The sequence below is a fragment of the Calliphora vicina genome, chromosome 1 (assembly GCF_958450345.1).
Source record: "Calliphora vicina chromosome 1, idCalVici1.1, whole genome shotgun sequence".
NCBI classification, from domain to species: domain Eukaryota; kingdom Metazoa; phylum Arthropoda; class Insecta; order Diptera; family Calliphoridae; genus Calliphora; species Calliphora vicina.
Window position 1 is genome coordinate 94,195,421 of NC_088780.1, and position 23,988 is coordinate 94,219,408.

A 23,988-nucleotide genomic window follows, 5' to 3' on the forward strand; every position below is an offset into this window, starting at 1 on the left:
TAAATTTCTCAGTCATTCGCCTATTTTCGCCCTTATCAAAAAACCAATAAATTTCCTTGTTCTACTAAAACATGTATTCTGTACTTGAAAATATTTCAATACCATCAACATCTTATCACACTCATACACTACATGTCAGGACGGCCGAGCGGACTAAAGCACCAGACTCAAGTGTAACAACTTGCCTTGTTCTAACAAAGTGTTTCTCGAGCGTTCTGGTCCTCTCTGAGGGCGTGGGTTCGAATCCCACTTCTGACAAGAATTTTTTTTAAAGAATTCTTCGAAAAATTTTCTCATTGGTAGCACACAACTTCAGGAGGTAGAATTCTTTTGCTACCTTGAAAACATAATTGACAGGCAAGGCAAGCATTTAGAATGTTGACCAACGTGTGGAAATCGTCCAATATTTCACAAAGAACGAAGCTCAAAATCTTTAACTCCAACGTAAAGTCAGTTCTACTATATGGGTGTGAAAACATAGAATGCCGCCAGATCTGATGTTCAATCTATGCAAGTTTTTACCAACAACTGTCTTGGACACCCAACTTATTGGCCAACTGATCCTAGAAAAATTCCTGATCTAATATACTTCGCCATATGTAGAAATATTATTCGAAATGCAATATCCACAGAAATATCCTATAATCTATCTTCTGACCACTCTCCTGTAATTATTAATTATTGTGAGCGACCCAACATCCCAAGATTTCCTAAGGACTCTTTGTATTTTAATACAAATTGGCTAAAATATAGGAAATATATCAGCAGTCATATCCACACAAATCCTAATTTACAGTGTGAGGAAGACATAGATAGGACCGTCAATGACTTCACGTCATTGATTGTTTCGGCTCTAAAACACTCTAGGAGCCTAATCCTTCCAAAAACTAAAACTAACTCTCTTTGGAAGGCAACGAGGAACATTAAGCCACCGGTAGAGGCGCAAAGCGCTTTAAGAAAAGCTGACGGAACCTGGGCACGAACTACTATAGAAAAAGCCTCAGTATTTGCTGAACATTTAAGTGAAGTATTTCAACCCAATTCCAAAATTTCTCAAATAAAAATGATACCTAAACCGGGTAAAGATTTAACCCTGCCATCTTCTTATACACCTATTAGCCTACTCCCTTGTTTGTCGAAGCTATTCGAGAAAATTTTCCGGGAAAAGATACCTTTTTTGAATGATGGAAACATTATCCCAGTACACCAATTTGGTTTCTGTTAACATCATGGCACCATTGAACAGGTCAATCGTTTAACTGGAGAGATTAGAAAATCTTTTGAATTAAAGAAATATTGTTCTGGAGTCTTTTTAGACGTTGCTCAGACTTTTGACAAGGTATGGCAAAAAGGTCTAGTACATAAAACCAAATGTTTACTACCACTATGTACTCATAAATTGCTGGAGTCTTATTTATCGAATAGACTTTTCAGAGTTAAGTACAATGATTATGTGACGAGAAAATACAAGATTAAAGCTGGCGTTCCACAGGGAAGTGTACTAGGACCTACGGTATATTTGATTTACACCTCCGACCTGCCTACGTGCGATAAACTAACAATTTGAACATTTGCTAATGATACCGCCATTATTAGCTCAGACGAAAACCCACTCATGGCATCTAGTCAACTACAGAATTATCTCGTACGTGTGGAGTCATGGTTGAAAAACTGGCGAATAAATGAGCTGAAAGGTAAACATGTTACGTTCGCTCTAAGGAGAGGAAATTGCCCACCTGTCACACTCAACAACGTTAATATACCGCAGTCTGATTATGTCACCTACCTTGGTATTCATCTAGATAGACGGCTTACTTGGCGCCGACACATGGAAACCAAGAGACTTCACAAGAAGTTAAAAGCCTATAGCTTTCATTGGTTAATCAGTGACCAATCAAAATTAAGCCTTGAATATAAAGTCATCCTGTATAAGACAACACCAGTATTGAACTTATACAGAGGGCCCAATCTAAAATTCTTAGGACCATGACGGAAGCACCATGGTACATAAGAAATGAAAACATCCACAGAGACTTAGAAGTGACATTGGTAAAGGAAGAGTTCAGGAAAGTCCGTGAGAAATATATTGTGAAGCTGCGAAACCATCCCAATACGCTTGCAAGACAACTTGTGCAGATCCAAACTCGATCCAGGCTCCGTAGAGCAGATCTATCACCCCGCTAAGATGAGTGATAGTCTCTTGTTGAAGAGCAAATAGTTTTAATTTTAGTTATAAGATTTAAATACTTATTGTAAGGTCGATAACAGACAGATTCAATAAATCAATAAAGCGTTAAAAAAACTGTCTTCACAGTCTTCTTAAAATATATTGGCCAAATACAATTCACAGTGGTTCACTGCCAAATTATCCAATCCATTTTAATTTCAACAATATTTAAGGTTACACTTTTGCACGCCCAATTATTAAAATACTATAATGAATTAATCTGTATGCTATTTCTTAAGCTATGACTTTGAAAATTTAATTAATTTCACAAATAATTTATTGTGTAATTTAACATGGTAATGCATAAACAATAGTGTAAACAATAGGTGCAAGTTAAAATATTGTATAAATAACACAAATAATAACACAAATGATATAAGACAAATTAAGAATTTAAAACAATAAGGGAGTGTATGACAGCCTTTCAAAACAATTTAGACGGCATTTAGAACGTGTACATTTTCTTAAGTCAATAATATTTGCAAGTCAAGTTAAAATTGAAGACGATAATATGATACAATATAATTTGAATAAAAAAAATGGTTTAAGGTTGAACTAAAAATATAAAAAAATATACTATTTAAAGAAATTGCTAAAGATTTATAAAAATATTTATCTAACATTGTGTAATTCAGATGAGCAATACTGAAGAAATATCGCACAGTGCTTTGTTCAATGGACAAAAATCAAAAACAAGATCATGTCTTTGATGTTAATGAAATTTATATTTTTCAATAGACAACTAAATAACTCATTCATGTAAAAAATACTTTTTTATAAATATCTTTTTTTGTCGTCACTAGAGGTCGCTAAAGTTAGTACATTTTCAACATAAATTTTATGGAGAAAAATATATTTTTTTTAAGGTTAACTAAAATCATTGTTAACAGTTCGTTTTAAAAGATATAAACTCGCGATTGGCTGCAAATGAAAGGATATGAATGTGGAATTATGGAAAATTACTGTTTTTGAAATTCTAAAATTTTGTTGGAATATTAGTAAAATACGTGTTAATCTATTTTGATTATGTTTTACTATAGAATAGCCATAAGTATTGTCTATAAGAAAATGTAATCATTAGTTGTCCTTTCTTATGAAAACTATTAAAATTTTGTTTTTGTTTAAATGTATAAATTACCATTTCGTAAATTTTCAATTTGATGGTTTTGGGAAATAGCTCCAGATTTTTGGGTTTTTAAAAAATAATACCAGTTTTTTCTTTTAAATAACTAAGAAATATTGCGTTATTTAACAAAAGTAGTTTAATGGCATAAAGTGTATTAATAGGTCTTTATTTGGTTCTTGATGTTGTATGTTTTTTTGCTGAAATTAAACAAAATTCCAAAGTTGGATTTAATTTTGAAAAAAAACGTGTTAATCCATTTTAATTTTTCTTTAATTTTTACTAATGCCTATCTCTTATTTATTATAATGTGAAATCATTATTTGTCCGTTTTGACTAGAACTTTAAAAAAAAAATGTTTTTGATGGCACCCATAAATAATACATTTTTACAGTAAATGTAAGTAACTCAATAATTTAATATAACCTACATATCCTTAGATTTAGATATTAATATGAGCTTCTGCTGATATTAGGAACACTTAAAGTATAGTCCAACATCCAGTTTCTAATATTACAGCTGAACCATAAGGCCATCAATATTTGAAAATGTCCGTCCATCCGTCCTTCCGAATTTAGAAAATATATAAAATATTTCAGTATTTTTTTTAAAAAAGGATATATGGAAGTTATGTAAATCCTTGCTAGAATTGAAATGTTAATAACTAAATTAATCTGATATTATAAGAGAACAATAATTTCTGAAAATTAATAATTTTATTCAGGTTCATAGGTTTTTTAAGGAAAAGGATGTATGGCAGCCACCCGAATCCTTGCTGCGATTGTAATAAATATTTTCACAAACAACAATAACTTTACTAAAATGATTATAACCAAATTGGTTCCAAAATAAGAAACGATTTTTACGAATTTTTTAAAAAAAAAATTAGATGTTATACAGGATATTGAAATCTTGATGTCTTGGAATTATGAATATCCTTCCGATAAAATTTTCATAAATTTGCATCTAATATTATAAGAGAACAATAATTTCTGAAAATTAATAATTTTATACAGGTTTATAAGTTTTTTAAGGAAAAGGATGTATGGCAGCCACCCGAATACGTGCTGCGATTGTAATAAAAATGTTCACAAACAACAATAACTTTATTAAAATGACTATAACCAAATTTTAAAATGTTAGGAGTATAACTGTGAATTTTATTAAAAATTATATGTTCAGGATATATGGGAGGTACCCGTGTCCTTTCACTGATTTTTTCAAGAATTATATTTTTTCTTAATCTTACCAAAAGGTAATATTCCACTAATTTTTATTCGTCTGCAATAACTCCTTCTATTTTTGTCCATTGCCTATATGAAAACAAAGCACTGTGTATCGTGTTGTCAAGAGGGATAATTTATTCACTAAAACACGTATGAATGAATTGTTATGAATGAAATTTATTTCACAATGAATCTATTTAAAATATAATTTTAAGGGCAAAACACTTATTTCACTACCCCGCTTTTGGTATGGTAAATATTGTCAAAAATACCAGTTTAAATTTTTTCAATTTTAAAATTTTAATCAGAAAACACAAAAAATAACAAAAATGTGTTTTCAATTACGAAAATTATCTATTCAATAATTTTTGTATTTAAATTTCCACCAATAACGAAAATTGTATATTCAATTGTCAAAATTATCAAATTCAAAACTCAAAATTCAATAGAAAATATCAGAAAATTTGTTTTCCATATTTTTTTAATTTTTCTATGAATTTTTTAATTATTAAATATTTTTGAAAGAAGACACAATTTCCAATACTTTGATATATAACACAGAGCAACAAAATCGAAAAAATTGTACAGGCTTTTTAAACCACTACACAATTTTGATGTATTGTTGTGGTTCCAGTAGTACAAATATGTTCAAAATTTTAAATTCTATGGAAAGGTTTTTTTTTTTAAAAATTTAATAAAAATTGTTAATTTTTTTAGACATTTCTCCACATAATTAATTTTACATGTGTTTTGTTACTGTAACAAAAACCAAACACATGTAAAACTCAAAGTACACGTTTGTAAGTAAATACAATTTTTTTGAAAATGTACGAATTCACTTAATTGTGAATAAATTCGAAAAGAATCAATCGATTTTTATGATCAATATCCCATTATGTTCCTATTACAAGTGGCTTTGCGATAATCAATAAATCTAAACAATTTCTGCTGTTTTCGATTTTTCATGATTTTTCAAAAAACAAAAAATGATATTTTCACGTAAAAAATATATTTTTTGCTTCAATTTGTTATTATAACTGCGAAACTAGATACTATGCCGATTAAAATGTAATATCTATATATGAGAAAATTTGTACATAGACAATGTTTTCAAAATTCAATCATTCAAAAGAAGAACATTAACTACTCAATTTTATGCATATCAAATAAAAAAATAAATTTTTGCGAAAATGAGGATTTTTGGAAATTGGAGGGATTTTTAAAAATTCGAACGTTTAGGGGGTAAAAAAGGGTAAAAACGGGTAAATTCGGTAACCTTATATCTTTAAAACTAATAAAGATACAAAAAAACTTAAAATTGCATATTACTCCATTCAAAAAATAAGCTGACAGGTGTTTCGTACTTTTTCGAAATTCGAAACTTTTAGGAAACGGGTAAAAACTGTATTTTGGTACTTTTTTGGCACCCTATGTATCTTTTAAACCAATAAACATAGAATCAAATTTTAAATCGTATTCTTTACTTATCAAAAAATAAAAAATATATGTTTGGTACTTTTTGGAAATTCGAACCCTTAAGGGATAAAAATTGTGTTTATTTTTGGTACTTTTTCATAATATTTTATTATGAGCTCCCACCACGTTACAGAAATTTATTTGAATAAAATGTTACCACCTCAATGGGGATAAAAAAGGTACCAAAAAGGGGATAAAATCGGGAAAATACATTATATTTGAAATTATTAAGCCAATTTTGATAATTTGTTTAACGTTGGTTCCTGGATTCATACAAAAATTAACTAACAGGTTGTTATTTGGAACTCGAGTACAAAGGTGTATGTTGGGCCAAATCCGGGTAAACAGTTTGGTACTTTTTTTAAAACATATTTATTCTTGGGCACATTAACACAGATTTTAATATTTTGAGACATGGCTGTAGCATAAACAATTTTTGCAAAATGGAATATATTTAAATTTCAAACTTGGTACTTTTCTCCTAATGGTACTTTTTTAACATTTTAAATTAATTCAGTTATCGACATTAAAGTTAGCTGATATGTATCTGAGTGATGTTAGTGTTAGGAATAGGGTATAATATTTAGGTACCAAAATGTGAGAACTGAACTATAGGTACTTTTTTATTCATCTAATGGTACTTTTTCAATTTTATATGACAATGGACTTAGAAACATGAAATTAAGCATATATGGTCCTAAATGAGTGAGAATTCTAAGGGGAGACTTTCTGGTACTTTTTCTTTATTCGAATGGTACTTTTTGAAATTTCTTCACCAATGAACCTAGAAACATGAAGTAAAGCTTACATGGGACCGAGTGAGTGGTAATCCACAGTTGGGGGATTTTTGGTACTTTTGGACATAGAAATATGAAATTAGGCGTATATGGTCCCAAGTGAGTGAAAATTCAAGGGCATACTTCGTGTTACTTTTTCTTTATTCTCATGGGTACTTTTTTGAATTTCCTATAATAATGGACCTAGAGTTTCCAAAATATCGAAGAATTTCAAAACCGCGGTTTCGGTTTTAAAAAATTAAAAACCGATCGGTTTCGGTTTTGTGATAATTTATTAAATATTAAGTATTATAGAAACAAAATTAGTTGATAATATAGGAAATGATATACAAATCTAAAATTCAAACTTGACGGGTTATGGTTTAGTGAATGCGAATTTAAAAGTGATAATCAATGATACTATTTTCTTATTGCAATGATATTTTTTGAATATTTTATAATAATAATAAACCTAAAAATTTAAAATTAGGAACACATTTTGCATTTTCTATAATAATGGATCCAGAAATATGAAATTAGACATTTACAATTAGATTCACAAAGTGAGACTTGATAGTACTATTTCTTTCTTCTAATTGGAGTGGCGAAGCGCACCGGGTCAGCTAGTTGTAAATAAATTCGAAAAGAATCATTCGATTTTTATGATGGATACCTCATTTTGTTGCTATTATATATGGCTTTGCGATAATTTTGAAAATTTTTTGCCGTTTTCGATTTTTCAAACCAAAAAATTTGCTATTTTCATGTAAAAAATATATTTTTTGTTTCAATTTGTTGTTATAAATGAGAAACTACTGAGCCGTTTGAAACGCAATATATAAGCGGATTAAAGGCTATGTAAATCCCAATTTTTCTAAGTTTATTTTAATAATATCGGTCTAAATATTTTTGAGTTATGATAAATTATGTGGAGAAACTTCTACAAAAATTCGCAATTTTAGAAAAAAAAAAAAAACTTCTTCATTGAATTAAAAAATTTGGACAATATCTGTACTACTGGAACCACAATACATCAAAATGGAATAGTGGTTTAAAAAGCCTCAACAATTTTTTCGATTTTGTTGCCCTGTGTTATCTATCATATGCCTTTTAATTTTTTTGATTATCTAATTTGGTTCAAAATTTATTATTTTTGCAACAAATAAACTCAAATGGCGCCACTGTGTGTCGTTACGATTTTATCATCAATCAAACGTGTACCAGAACTTATGATATTATTAGGTATTTCCATTATTTGTTATAATTTTGAATAAAGCAGATTTGATTTTTATGATTATAACCTTGAATTACAAGGGAATTATAATAAAAAGTATTCCAAGTTATTTGTGCAGTTCAGTAATGGTCTCTTATCAGTTTCTGAAAACCCCAACCTTAAAATTAAGTTCTATATACTTTCACACATTTATAAATCTTAATTTAATTTTTTTTATTAAACTAAAATAAATTTTAAATTAATCATTGCTTTACACATTTTTTGTTTCAAAACACTAAAGTTAATATGGGTCAACGTTTTGATTTAAACTAAAATTTTATACAATATCATTTTTGAATACAATACCTACACAAATTAGCAGATTTATTTATAAAATAATAATTATTTAATAAATATTGACAAACAATTAAATACACATTTTTCATGTCACAAGCTTAAAACAAAAGTCATCTGCTTAATTTACTTTCATAATATTTCAATAAAAAAATTAAGTAAATGTAACTAATTTTTTATATAAATATCTAAAAATAATATTAGAACTTTTAAGAAAATATTTAAATATTTAGTTACGATGCATTTGCAAATTCATTAAACGTTTTATTGCAAACTGTCATTCAATTGAATGACACTCGCCTGCGTACGTACAGTTAGTCATTTCAAGCAAGTATCGTAATTAAAACGATTCTTTATATTTTACCTTAAATAAGAAAACATTTGAAATGCTGAGTGGGCAAACGTTAAATAAATTAAGCAGGAAATGGAGCAGTTTATGCAAATACTACTTGATGTATTAAAGTAATGTATCAGTATAGTTATATCGAAGGGTGTAAAGAGATTTATAATGCGAATATCTATATTTGGCCTATGATAAATGATGATCGTATTATCACAAAAATTTCTAAGAACATTAATAAGAGCTTTAATGTGTTTCTCGGAAGTATGTAGGTCATTGGTCATATGGGAGCTAGGCTAGGTTGGCTAACGTTAGCTTTAAGCTACCATTATCCCTAAAATATCCATTCGCTCAACTATCAAAATAATCCAATGTAGCGTTACAGTTACATTTTAACCGATTCGAATCGGTATCCAACTTTGGAGGTAGGAACATCTACAAACCCACAGTTCGAGTTTATGACAAGTTTTATCACGATACCAACACATAACCTCAAGATCCCAAAGTGCGGTACCTCGGGTATATAAAAAATTAAAATTGATGCCAAATGTTTGTTCTCGATCCGATTTTAAAAAAGATCTACAAAATTCATTGCTATAACAATCTTTAGGGGATATTATATTTATTATAATATATATTATTGGATAGCAATTCAGACACAATTTACCAACAAGATCGGTCAGGAACTCTATGGGTTAGAGGAGGTCAAAATTTGACATTTTTGCCAAACAAGAGTTTTTTCTCATCCATGTAACATATTACCTATTGTTCTTAGCAAAATGTGACCCAAATACTTTAGATAACTATATCATCAACTTTTCGAAAAAAAATTATTTTAAAAAAAATTAAAAATGTTTGAAATTTTTTTTCCATAATAAAAAACTTTTTTTAAAAAAGGGGCTTAAATTTTTTACCCCTCTAGCTCAGAGAGTTCTTGACCGGTATTCTTGAAAAATTGTGTCTGAATTACTATCCAATACGACTAACCCGATCGGAAGACATCGATTTCAAAAGTTGGTTCACTTGACATGAAATACATATATATACAGGTGTGTCACAGAAATTTGAAGAAAGTAAAAATAATCGTATGTCCCAATTCATAACGTTTTAGTTTTGCTTCTAAATATTCTGTACAATCTATAACGAACTGTAAAATTCCATTATGTCAATCACTGACAACTGGAGGCAAGAGAAAATTAGTTATTCGAAATTAAATATTTTCAACAATCTATAATTCTAGAAGGCTGTTGTGTATTTTGAATAGAGCTAAAATTTACAAAAAAAAGTATTGAGAATCACAATATTATATATCTCCAGATATTCATTAATAACAATTTACCTAATTTGGGACGGGTTACTCAAGGATAATGCCGTCAATGTAATTTACACAAAGTTTAAAGACTCTCACAACTACCGTTCAATTGATTATAACACATCTATTTTTATCTCAACTACGTACAAAGGCAACAAAATAACTCATCCAAAGTTTTGAGAACTTCACTATTATTTCACCAGATATTCGAAAATATGGAGGTGCCATAGTCCCTGTTTTGATCCGTCCCATTTTTGTTTAAACTTTATACAGTGAAAGAAATTGATTCATATAAAGTTTGAAGACTGTCACAATTATAGTTCTGCAGATATTCGAAAATAACTATGGGTGGAGCCACGCCCATTTTCATCCAAGCTACGCACAATGGTACCAAAGTAAATCCTACTAAATTTTGTGACTATAACAATTATAGTTCACCATTTACTCCATAACTTTGTATGGGACGTGCCACGCCCAATTAAATTTTAAAATAAAAAGCAGCCTATATATAGTTCTTTTGTGGTACAGAGGAAGATACTGTGAAAATGTGAAGAAAATTGGTCTAGCCTCATATAAGATACAAAACCAAATAAACGGACATACATTCATTATACCTTACACCACCATAGTGGGGGGTATTATGCATTTGTGCTGATGTTTGTAACGCCCAAAAATATTAGTCTAACACCCAAATTAAAGTATACCGATCGACTGAGAATCACTTTCTGAGACGATATAACGTTGTCCGTTCGTCCATCAGGCTGGCTGTCTATGTAAACCTTGTGCACAAAATTCAGGTAAAAATTTTGAAGATATTTCGATAAAATTTGGTACATAATTTTTTTCGGCCCAAGGATGAAACCTATTGAAATTGGTTCATTATTTCACCTAGTCGTCATACAAATGTCCCCCGAAGTTTTACTTTATCGGTCATAAATGTTTAATTTAAATAGGTATCTACACAAATTTCGCCCCAAACAAGTTTTATATATACGGATGCAATGAGGCCAGTTTCTGGATGAATGTCCAACAACAAAATTGTCCAATTTGGAACGATACTAAACCACATGAAATCCAATAGAGTCTAATGCATTTAGTGTGGTCGTTGGTCGATACTTCGGCAACAACGGCATCGAAGTCGCATTAGCCATAAGCCATCAATTGAATTGAGCCTGATTTATGTGCTAGAGTCATAGAAAATTTGACATTAGGACACCCAGTGAAGTTGCGGCAGTATTTCGTATTATTTTTATTTTATCCTGTAAGGATCAAAAGATGTCAAAAATGTCCTTTCAAATATTTATCCTTGTATATCCTTTTAGATTTCCAATAATTTTTTTTCAAAAAAATAGTGAGTTAAACATCCAAATATTGAATACAACATGCCAAAATTTCGTCCTACTGAAGTGTTAAAAAATATTTTAAAATTGAATTATTAGATTTTTTATATTTTATTTTAATATTTCATTCGAAAAAAATATAACAAAATCCGTTGTGTAAAGCAACGAAGAAGACTTTTTAATAAACAAGTAAAATGGTATAGTCGGGCAAGCCCGACCTTATGATACCCGGGTATATGATTATAAAGAGTTTTCTTTTGATATGAAACTTATTTGTGTTGAATCTTATTTGAATACCAACATTTTAGGTAGTGGGCCTTATATGAGAGCTATGACTAATTATGGACCAATCGTCACAAAATTTGGTCGTGAGAGTTCGGCTTATATAAAACTTAATTGTGCTGAATTTGGTTTGACTATTTTCAAATAGGGCAATCGCTAGGAGAAATAATGGACCGATTCTAACCAAATTTAATAGGCTGCTTGGGGTATTATAAAGGTTTGTGCCAAATTTAGTCGAATTGTCTTTAAACTTGCGACCATGGACGGACGGACAGGCGGACATCGCTTAGTCGACTCAGAAAGTGATCCTAAGCAGTTTGGTATGCTTTAAGGTGGGTGTTGGGACAATATTTTTGTATGTTGCAAACATCAGTCCTAACCCATTATATCTCCCCCACTATGGAGGTGTAGGTTGTAAACATGCACTTTTCTTTGACATTTAGTATAGAATATTTGGGTCTTTAACGCAGTATTTTTTTAAAAGGAATTTATTGGCAATCTTAAAGGATACAATTTTGAAAGGACATTTTTGACATCTTTTGATCCTTACAGGATAAAAAAAAGATAATAAAATATATTTTATAACTTTTCTTGTTCTTTTGACATAAAATTTGTTATTGTTGGATCAGCAGGAGTATTATTAAATATTTTTTGAAAAATATAATTCTTTTGAAACTTTGAAGTCCTTTAAAAAGGACAGAGGATCACGAAATGAAAAACTGAAAACGCAGTTTTTCTCCATTTAATTTATAGTTTCATACTTATATCATCCGGTTCGTGTCTAACGATTTTTTTTCTCTTTTTGTAGTACAGTGTAGCCTTTTACATTTTGTTTTATTTAAATTTAAAGATATGAAGCGCTTAATGAAAAGTGCCTTTATAATTATGCGCTTCATTTAAAGTTTATATAATTATTATTTATTTATTTAACGTATTCGAACCATATTACTCAAAATAATCACACATACGAGTGTTTTTTTTTTATTTTCACATAGATTTTTTTACGAATACATTCTCACCACTAAGGTTTTTGACAACTGAGTTAGGTCTTTGACCGTATATTAATATCCAACTTAAAGTATGTGTTATTTTATCATATTTTGTTTATTTTATTATACTTTTGCTTATTTATCTTTGATTAATAAAAAAATCCTGTTATTTTGTAGGATTCTTTCTCTCTTCTATATGCATATCTTCGTTATTTTTATATGGCAAATTGATTCTATATTTAACCAATTTTGTTTTTGTTCGTCTGTCTGTGTACCTGTTGTTCTGTTGCTATTTGTATCACAATCTCCATATATGTATTTTGTATTTAACTATGTATCTGAGCGAGTAAATAGATGCCCGCCAGTCTGTCTGTTACCGCACATGTGCTAAATTTATAATCAAACATAATCTGAGTAGAATATATTATTACCAGAGCTGATTGTGATAAATTAATGTAATCTACAAAATAGTAATAATTATAACTGAAATTTTTGTTAAATTGATTTTAGACATAATTTGATTTTCAAGATTTTGATTTTGAATCAATTTACCCAAAAGCCCCTGAATTTTTAAAATCAGATATGATTTTCAAATATTTTCAAATCTAGATCTCAATTTCCCGATTTAACAAAATTTCGAAACTTCAATCATTTTACGGAAGTTCGATTTAATTCGAGTTGATTTAAATTTAAGCATTTTCAAATCGAAATTTCCTTCAAGAAATATTTTCAAATCTAGATCTTAATTTCACAAAGTTTAACACAATTGTTTTAATTATGCCTATCCCGATTAGAGTTACTTTAAATTTAAGCATTTTCAAATCGAATTTTCAGAATAAGACCCTTTTATATTTCATCTTCAATTTATAAAATTTACCTTTTCTGTATCAGTTACGGCCACCATTTTGTAACTTGTTGGTATTTAAAAAGATTTGTAGTAAAATATTTTCAATATTTTTTTGTTTAATTACCACATATCTTGCTACACTTAATACCAAACTTGTTTTGTTATTTTGAAGAAATATTACGAAAATTGAAATGATTTGAAAAGCTAAATCTAAGAAACACTGTGTATTAGTTGAAAGTCAATGTTAGACTAAACAATTCTTAAGGAAAATCGCTAAATAATGCAGCTAAGTAAAATTGTATTTATATTTACTTAAATTTGCTACTGCTTTTTTTATACATTAGAAGGGTCCCGTTTATATGTAAGAAAAAAAGTTCGCAATGTATCCAACTGAAATGAGATTTTAGTTTGTTTGAGGAGTTCATTTCTGAAAATATTTTTCTATGAGTTACTATTTGGTGAGCTGAATCAAAGGATAAAAAGGTATTTTGATTCAGTTTTAATGATTTTTTAAATATTAAATTCGAAAATATTAAAACTTTTGTAATTTCGCAAAAGAATTCTATTGAAACGCAATATATAGGTGAAAATTTGTACATAGCATGGGGAAAATGTTTTCAAAATTTAATCCTTCAAAAGAAGAACATTAACTACTCAATTTTATGTATATAAAAAAAAGTAAAATTTTGTGAAAATGAGCAAATTGCAGTAATTGTGAATAAATTCGAAAAAAATCAATCGATTTTTATAACCAATATCTCATTTTGTTGCCACTAAGTGTGGCTTTGCGATAAAGTAATAAACCTGAACAATTTCTGCTGTTTACGATTTTTTACGAATTTTTCAAAACAAAACAAAATTTCTATTTTCACGAAAAAAATATATTTTTTGCTTAAATTTGTTATTATAGCTCCGAAACTGCTAAGCCGATTTAAACGCAATATATATGTGAAACTTTGTACATAGCATGGGGAAAATGTTTTCGGAATTCAATCAATCGAAAGAAGAACACTAACTACTCAATTTTATGTATATCAAAAAAAAATGTAAAATTTTGTGAAAATGAGCGAATTCACTTAATTGTTAATAAATTCGAAAAGAATTCATCGATTTTTATGATCGATATCTCATTTTGTTGCTATTATATGTGGCTTTGCGATAAAGCAATAAACCTGAACAAGTTCTGGTGTTTTCGATTTTTCATGAATTTTTCAAAACAAAAAAAGTTAGCTATTTTCACGTAAAAAATATATTTTTTGTTCAATTTGTTATAATAACTCCGAAACTACTGACCCGATTTAAACGCAATATATATGTGAAAATTTGTACATCGCATGGGGAAAATGCTTTCAAAATTCAATCATTCAAAAGAAGAACATTAACTACTCAATTTTATGTATATCAAAAAAAAAAAAGGAAAATTTTGTGAAAATGAGCGAATTCACTTAATTGTTAATAAATTCGAAAAAAAAATTCATGGATTTTATGATCGATATCTCATTTTGTTGCTATTATATGTGGCTTTGCGATAAAGCAATAACTCTGAACAATTTCAGCTGTTTTCGATTTTTCATGAATTTTTCAAAACACAAAAAATTGCTATTTTCACGTAAAAAATATATTTCTTGCTTAAATTTGTTATTATAACTCCGAAACTACTGAGGCGATTTAAACGCAATATATATGTGAAAATTTGTACATAGCATGTGGAAAATGCTTTCAAAATTCAATCAATCAAATATCCAACACTTTTTTTGAACGACCCTAATGTGCATACCTACTACATATGTAGTATATTTGTATAAAGCAACAGTTTTATAAAGACGTAAAATCATTATAGAGTAAAATGATACTGAGATACAAACGCCAATAAAACACAAATACTTGTTGCTGGATGAGGGTAAATGGATGAGAGTAAATGAGTTGGAAACACAAGCGAGAAAATGTTTGTTAGTTCAAGTCAGTCAGTAGTTCAAATTACAGATACAAACATCATCATCATCATCACCACTAATGTTTGATAATTTTTGTATTTATTACTCGGTTTTATTTTGTATTTTTATTAAAAATTTTGTTATCAATTACCAATCAAGTTTTCATATTTGACATGAAGTCAACTGGACGTATGAGTATTACTTATTATTATGATGATGATGATATTAATCATACGCCATAGTGGACTGAAATGCATTATTTTTCAAAATAACACAGTGCAACAGGAACAAAAATAACCATATACGGACACCACTACATGATAAAGACCAAAAAAAAGAACCGTGTCTCCAAGTTTTGCCCAAAGTCATGTACTTTTTTTATGGGCCCCCAAAGATGTGGATCCTCGGAGTCATTTTTGCAAAAAGTGATCATTTTTTCAGGCTCATATCTTGCAAACAGTTCGGAATTTTGATTTACTCTCTGAATCTAAGTTGTAACCCTTGTCATAAAGAACAAAAATTGTGAACATATACATACATATAATCAAAAAACCTTCATCTTCAAGATCAAAATCAAAATCTTCAGTCCATAGGTAAAATTCAAGGAAACAATCAACTACAAAAATGTACCTAAGATCTCAATAAACAACTTTCTAGAACATATGAACTACCAAGAAATGATTCTTAACACCGTTTAGGTAAGTTAGTTAGAAAAAACTAATTAATTTACTGTTTTGGGCAATAAACTATTAAATTATTATAAACTAAAGCATACTTTTAGGCAGCTTTAAAAAAATTTATTTCGAATTTTTAAAAGTTTTTTGCGATTTTGATCTCGATTTTATATGTTCGCAATTTTTGTTCTTTATGACAAGGGCTACAACTTTGCCGCAGAGAGTAAATCATAATTCCGAACTGTTTGCAAGATATAAGCCTGAGAAAATTATCACCGAGGATAAAAATCTTTGTGGGCCCATAAAAAAAAGTGCATGACTTTGGGCAAAACTGGGAGACTCGGGTCTTTTTTTTGTATTTTATCACGTAGCGGTGTCCGTATATGGTTTTATTTCCATGACTCATAAAATTACACACAGTGTAATCAACCAAAGAGTCATTTAAAACGTAATAAACTCTAGACTTTACATTTCAGTTATACTAATGAAGAGTTTAACTCTGTATTTATTTTATTTAACTGGCATCATTACTTGGTCTGCTTGATTTTTGTTCTTCCACTTCTGCCTTTTCCCTGTGTTGCTCATTGATAAGATCACTTAATTTTGCCAAAGCATTTAGAAATGTGCTAGATTTTATTTTCTCCAATAGTTCCGTAAAATACAGTTTAATATAGTCGGTAAGTAACTGGAATTGATAAAAGAAGGTATAAAAATAATATTAAATTTCAGTTATATCAACTAATTAGCAAAACTAAAACTTATTTTCTAATTTCTAATGATCTATTTTTACTTTTACACAGTATAATCAAATAAAAGTTTATAATTTATTTATTATTGCAGTGATCCATTAATTTTTAAAATTTCCAGCAGACCTTTCATAACTTCCAGGTCAATATTTTTATGTGGCTGATGGACGAGGTAATGTTCAAGGACAATGCTGGACAAAACAAGTAAGAGAGCTATATTCGGCTGTGCCGAATCTTATATACCCTTCACCAAATTATACTTCAAAATAAAATTGTCTATATAAATAAAAATCAATTGCATCAGTATCTTCTAAACTCTTGGCCAAATTAATTTCATTTATATGGAAATATTGCAGGCAAGGGGGTAAGCTAATAAATTAATGCAAAATGGGTACTGCTACTTCAGTAGAATGAGCGGGAGAGGCTGCTAAACTACACTACCTCGGAAGAAATTCTATACTATTTTCAATTCTAAGAACTTATTTTAATATATCTTTCAAAAAATTTAAATTTTATAAGTAATTTTATTTATAGCAAGTAACTATTTAAATCCATGGTAGAACCAACCAGGTACAATTATTTTTTTTTATTTTATTTTATTCATGCTCAATCTTAAGCCAATAAAGGCCCATTGATTTTAGTATAAAGTTTGACAGATCATATATTACTAATCTAACTTAATTTACGTTAATAAACATTATATTAAACAAAAATTAATTTATCCCTATCACGAATATGGGTCGTATATCTATATATATATGGATATAGAAAAAGTGGTAACCAAAATAAGGTAACACATTCGAAAAATTAAAAAAAAAAAAAACATTTAAAGTCTCGCTAATAATAAAAATTGTTTTTTAAATCGTCTCATAGAATAACAAAAATGTCGTTTGTCGTATGGTAATATTGAATTCCATAGTCTAGTTACCCGTACTACAAATGACCTCTGCATAAATATTGTATGAAAAATTGGGCATAATAAGCAGTGAGTTCTGGTTGAATGTGAAAAAGCAAACCTTGACACCAGAAAAGAAGGTGAAGAAGTTTTAATAATCTTATAAAATATAAGTAACAACTTAAGATTAACGAAGTCTCTAAAGCTGCAGCCCAAAAAATCATACACATATGAAGATACATGGTCTCGAATCCGCAAACTATAAATGTACCTTATAACCCTATTAAAGCATCTTTCTATGAACAGTTGTTGTTCCACTATAAACCTCTAATCCGTACAAAATAAGAGGCATTAATAATAAATGTCCAATTCGTTTTCTAATGTCAATTGGTAGGTTGCAAGGAATACTATACAGTCGCCGTAATGTAAGTAAAACTCGATGAGTCATAAAATTAATGTGTTGACTAAATGACAAGTCTTTGTCCATATAAAATCCCAGAGCCCTCAAATATGAAACAAATTGAAGCGAAATGTCACCAAGGACAATATTTGAATGATTATCACGCATAAAACCGAAGTTAATAGCTTTCGATTTCGAAATATTCAACACAATATAATTAATATTACACCATGTCCGTATATTTTCCAAATCCTCATTCGCAATCCTAATTAATTCATCCCCAGATTTCGCGATACCCACTAACTGCAAATCATCAGTATATATGTAACCTTTCAATGAGACTATCGACGAAAAGATATCATTTACATAAATCAGAAACAACAACGGTCCCAAAACTGTTCCCTGTGGCACACCTCTATATGTATATTTAATCTATGATCTATCCAACAACATCTGTACATACTGTGTTATCTGCTTTACAAATGTTTCAATTAATCGACAGGCTGTTTTCTTAAATCCAAACTCAGTAAACAATTTATTTAATAGCACCTCATGTGAGATCGACTCAAAAGCCCTACTTAAATCTAAACTAATCAAAGCCACAGAATTATGTTTATCTAACCCATTTCTTATTTCATGTAAAATATCCAGCATGTGAGTAGTGGTATTATGATTTCTCCTAAATCCTGATTGATACTCAGATAACATTTTTTTTCTCATTTATGTAGTCTAGCATTTGAGAATTCATTAACATCTCTAAAACTTTTGAGCAAACGGATACAATGTTAATGGGGCGATAATCATTACAATCTGAAGGATTCTTAACTTTCGGTATTGGCAACACTCTTGAGTTTTTCCATTGCAATGAGTTATGTGACAAATAATGTTTGGTAAAATTAATTTCAAAAACTTCAGTGACAGACCATCTGGTCCAATACTATTAGAACCGATTTTCATAAAAGCATTAAAAACTTCATATTCTTCTACATTAGCAAAGGAAAACGTACCATCATTCACTTCAGGTTGCGTATGGTACAAAATCAAAGGAGAGTTTGCAATCGGCGGCAAAACATAAAAATCGTTACATTCTTCTACATTTATAGAACATGATCTATTGTCATTAATTTGAGTAACACCAATTCTTTTAAGGTCATTCCATAATTTTTGTGAAGATGAAGAAGCAAATAATTCACTATAGTACTTCGCTCTCTCTTTTCTTATTAGTTTCTTAACACGATTCCGGTGAATACAATATTCGCGCCATTTAGCTTCACTCCGATCTCCCATATAATATCGAAACGACCTATTCCTCAAACGTTTAGCGCTCCTAATACTCTCCAATCTCATCCATGGGTCTGTATTGCCAATCGATATTTTTCTTACTGGAACATGCTTTTCATAAGCATTTAGAAGTACATTCGTCAAAAAATCTACTTGGAAATTTGTATCAGTAGTTCTATAAATAGGACCGAAATCAATACAATCCAAATCCCGAATGCAATTGTCCGTATTAAAATGCCTATATTATTAGGGAGAGTTTTCAATATTTACCCCTACAACGTCAAATAACACATTTACTCTCATCACTTTTTATTTTGTTTTCGCATTGTTTTGCACGTTATATTAAAACTAACACATATTTATTTGGAAAAAATTTAATTTGAATTGAATATTTCACAAAAAAAAGTAAATACACAAAAATTGTTTAATTTATTTATTTTTGTCTTAGACATTTCGTTTTGTTTTTTTTTCTAATTTTTTTAATTTTCTTTTGTTTGACGTTATAGGGAATGTATAATTGAGAACGTACTTTTTAATAGTACCTTGCTTGTTCTGCCATGATTTAAATCTATAGATTTTGACATTTTACCTATTTGCCGGCATTTACCCTATTGCCGGCATAGGTCGAAATATTCATATAAAATTAAACTTTTTTTAGTTTTATTAATAAGTTTATTTTTAAAAACGAATAACAATTACACGGAATGGAGAAAATCGGGAAATATTTGGACCCGCTGTTATCAAAAAACTGGAGTCTGATGAATCACTAGGAAGTAATGGATCCAACAAAAGTTGCCTAACATCTTTAGATAACGGTTCCACTTTTTACAGATGAAGTTCTGGACAATGTGGATATAACACAGCGTTAAAACAAATATAAAAAACGCTTTGCAAATGTTATACTTTTAGTCTAAATAAAGCACTAACATATTTAAAAGGACTCATAACTTTATGTCAAATTTGGTATATGGGCATTTGTTTTCAGCAACTTGTAAGTAGTTAGAATTACATAAATTTCATTTTTATATAATGTAATTACCAATAACACTTCTTATATACAATCTTAAAAAAATAAGGGACAAATTTAGTACGAGATTTTACATTGTCCCAACCATAATAATTTCTTAAAATAATTATATAAATTCACCTCGCTCTTTTTCGCAGCTAAATTTTTCACCATATGTAGTCTATAATATAGCCTTGATATTGGTAAAAAATTAGGTAAAAAATAAAAGCACATTTTTAAATACATATATCCATATTTACTAGTAGATGAGTTTTTGTCTTCGTAGGATACCGTTAAACTATTCGCAGGTATAACCAAAAAAAATAATTTTTTTTAACGGCAGTTTCAAAGCTCCAATTTCAAATTTTTAAAAATTTTGTTAAACAAATTTCAGAATTTTTTCATCATCACATGGGGATTAATTGATAATATAATAGGGCATACAAATATGAAAATATCTCCCATAGTTTTTCCGTACCTGCGATTTAAATTTTGTGATTTTCGAGAAAAACTATTTTTTTGGCCATATTTTGGCGAATGAGTCGAATTTTCTTACTATTATGATTTTTAAATAAACGCTATTCAGGATATTATAGTCCAGGTAATTCTAAATATAGTCTGAAAGTTTTACTCAAAACTAAATCGCAAGTCGGCACGGGTTGCAATCATGATATAAAGACAAAATTTCATATTTAACTATAGTTCTATATATATAAAATAATTTAACTGACAAGTAAGAAACTAGCTCTAAGTACCACTAAAGTACCGATAAAGTGCACAAGTAAACAAGTTTCATAATTAATAAATTACTAAATAGTAATTCTTACCTTAATGTCATCGTATGTAACTTTATATAATTTGTGTCCATGTCCCACACCACTCAATAACATATTGATATAGGTCACATCATTGAGACCACTTTCAATTAGGCGGCCATAAATATTCATCAGTTGACGTGGATGTTGATGCAAAATGTTCAAATTGATTTTTTCAGTTTTCACATCACGAAATCTTTCCAGCAGCAAATAGTTTTCACTGAAAAATCTAAAAAAACATGTCATAACACCCATACTAGTCGGAATTAAAAATTGTTGTCTTTTTGCCTTTATAAATTATCAATTATTTTTTACTGTACTGTTAATATATACCAAATAAGGCAACACATCCAATACATACTCCGTAAATATTTTCGCTGTATGATAATTTAAACGACGCTTAATCAAACGCCAACCATTTTGTAAAGCCACAATTTCAGTTGGGGTAAAACCACTTTCAATTGGGTTATTCTGTTTAGTAAGTTCGGGTAAAGGTTTGGGATATATGATGTTACGAGTCATTATTAATACGAGTAATTTAACGTACGAATTTTGTTTCAAATAAGTTGAAAATAATAATTATTACAAAATTTAAAAATACACATCGCCATCTGGTGGTTAGTAGTATAAAATTCATTGAGAATATAAGCAAAAGCTAATTGTTATGAAAACTTGCTGTATTATTTAACCCTTCAATGCACATATACACAAAATACAATACGTATTACACAAAAGCTTACCTTTTCACCATTCAAATCGGTAGAACCGTAAGGGTAGGTTAACGGTAACGGTATTTGGTGTTATTTCGGTAACATTAATATACTTATTAAAGTAATTTCATCTTGTATTACTTATTGTTTAAACTAAATTTCCGTTCGACGTTTAAGAACAATTAGAATACGGACACCGAAATTTAGCACAAATAGTTATTGCTGACAATGGGTCAATATCGACCCATTAGTGAAATAAACAAAATTTTCTTTATTTTCCCACATCCTTTACAACTAGGTAAAATATGGAGCGACTTCGGTGCTTCTGACGTGCTCGGACCTCATTCCTGGTAAGAATATAATAGTTTTAAATTCGCAGCTGACTAGATACTTATCTAGTACTACAGGACTTGTTCTGACTGGCTATTGGTGACCTACCAGTAGCTTCTACCCAAAGCGGCTAGAAGATCGTTGGTTTAATGACTGATGTTTGTGCTAGTGGCAAACTTCTGCCAACCAATTGTAGCTGAAACAACAGGGCTATTAAAGTAGCAGATTGGTTCAGTGCTCAGGAAACATATTGAGGTGGTGGCATTCGTAATATATTATGTAATTCGACTCGAAACGAAACACTTTCGAAATTTCTTTTCGAAACGAATTACATAATAACCCTCCTGGGCTGGCCAATCTATCTTCTCTACACAAACCCAATTTTTTACTAGTTTAGGCGAGTGTTTGGGGTCATTATCTTCCATGAATTTCCACTAAGTTGGCATGGAATCGGAGGCATATAGCTCCATATGGTTTTTCAAAATATCTAATTACTGAAACTTATCCATTTTGCCATTGATTTCTATAAATGGACCTACGCAATGCTGCCTAACCATAATGCTAACACCACCGTGTTTTACCGTCTTCTGAGCATTCCCACGACAGCCGGTTCTACGCACCGAAATGACCCGAGTTCACTCGGCCAAGGGCTGTCAACTCAGCAAATACTGCTGCTACAACAACAACAACCGTCTTCTGACTGAACTCTTGTCCTTTAGGACGATGAACAAAGGTTCTGTCCTCTGTCCAATCCTATTAATTTTTGTTTCGTCACGGTAAAACACGGCGGTGGTAGCTTCATTTGGGGTGCATTTCCTCGGTATGGCGTAGGTGCCCTTATAAAAATCAAAGGCAAAATGGATAAGTCTGTACATCTATCGAATTGGCTGTCATATTTATTCACGTTGTTTTATCGAAATAGGTTTTCTGTTCGGGAAGAATCCGCGCTCTTCGCCCTTTTTACAACGAGGCGCATTTCTGGATGAATGGGTACGTTAACAAAGAAAATTTTCGAATCAAGGACGATACCAATACACATGAGATCCAAGATAAATATCTGTGGTCATAAGCAATAACCATCTAAGTCGACTAAAGTAAGATTTGAGTTATATATGCTACATTATTCTGTTCATAAAACTTTATGTATACGTGAAATCCCTACCTTCCTAACTTTCTTATTTAAAAAGTTATTCACCCTTATTGTGCTTGGCGTAAACGTCATACGCCTACGACAGTTTCGTACTAGATTAAAGAAACAGTTTGCATTTTATCTTTAATATAGTACGAAACAGTCGTAGGCGTAAGACGTTTACGCCAACCACGATAAGCACCATTAATTAGAAACATATTGGCTTAAGTCCTAAGGAAGGCTATTGCATTTACAATAAGCGCCAAAATATACTTAAGAAAACAGTCAATTATATTTTATTTTGTTTTGTTTAAAAAGCTTATAATGCAATTTAGTATTTCTGGATTTGCATTAAGCGATATTTGTTTTTATTAAATATTTCTCTAATAAATAAAGCTTTTGTTATAATTTTAGCATTTTGGGGGTAAGAATCTTTGATTCTGCATTCTACTTTTTCTAATGCACTCTTTTATTTTTTTCAGAAACGCTTTTATAACTATAAATAGCTTTTTCTCAAAAACATATTTTTTTGAATTAGGCGGTATAAGATATAAGAAGCGCTT

At 29.8% G+C, this 23,988-nt stretch overlaps 3 protein-coding genes across 3 annotated transcripts in view; all 3 read right to left on the reverse strand.

Annotated features, from left to right (window-relative positions):
• LOC135963343 (facilitated trehalose transporter Tret1-2 homolog) overlaps window positions 1–13,653 on the reverse strand; it is a 56,299-nt gene extending 42,646 nt beyond the window's left edge. Inside the window, exon 1 of the mRNA XM_065515151.1 lies at window positions 13,536–13,653. Within this exon, the coding sequence (XP_065371223.1) occupies window positions 13,536–13,562 (27 nt within the window). The 5' untranslated portion in view covers window positions 13,563–13,653. The remainder of the gene's footprint in view (window positions 1–13,535) is intronic.
• LOC135963344 (facilitated trehalose transporter Tret1-like) overlaps window positions 1–22,811 on the reverse strand; it is a 109,102-nt gene extending 86,291 nt beyond the window's left edge. Inside the window, exon 1 of the mRNA XM_065515155.1 lies at window positions 22,798–22,811. The gene's annotated coding sequence lies outside the window, so the exon portion shown is untranslated. The remainder of the gene's footprint in view (window positions 1–22,797) is intronic.
• glob3 (globin 3) lies at window positions 16,611–21,843 on the reverse strand. The gene is made up of 3 exons (XM_065506281.1): window positions 21,618–21,843; window positions 21,269–21,485; window positions 16,611–16,798 (listed from the first exon to the last, which is right to left on the reverse strand). The coding sequence occupies exons 1-3, from the start codon at window positions 21,776–21,778 to the stop codon at window positions 16,628–16,630; spliced, it is 549 nt and encodes a 182-aa protein (XP_065362353.1). The 5' UTR covers window positions 21,779–21,843; the 3' UTR covers window positions 16,611–16,627.
• Window positions 22,812–23,988: the final 1,177 nt, after the last annotated feature.

Excerpts from the sequence above, each read along its gene's own strand:
- glob3 (XM_065506281.1), bottom strand. The coding sequence starts at position 21,778 with ATGACTCGTAACATCATATATCCCAAACCTTTACCCGAACTTACTAAA. Across the intron at positions 21,486-21,617 it reads ACAGCGAAAATATTTACGGA|ATTTTTCAGTGAAAACTATT; the intron begins GTATGTATTGGA and ends ATGTTTTTTTAG. Across the intron at positions 16,799-21,268 it reads TTACATACGATGACATTAAG|TTACTTACCGACTATATTAA; the intron begins GTAAGAATTACT and ends TATCAATTCCAG.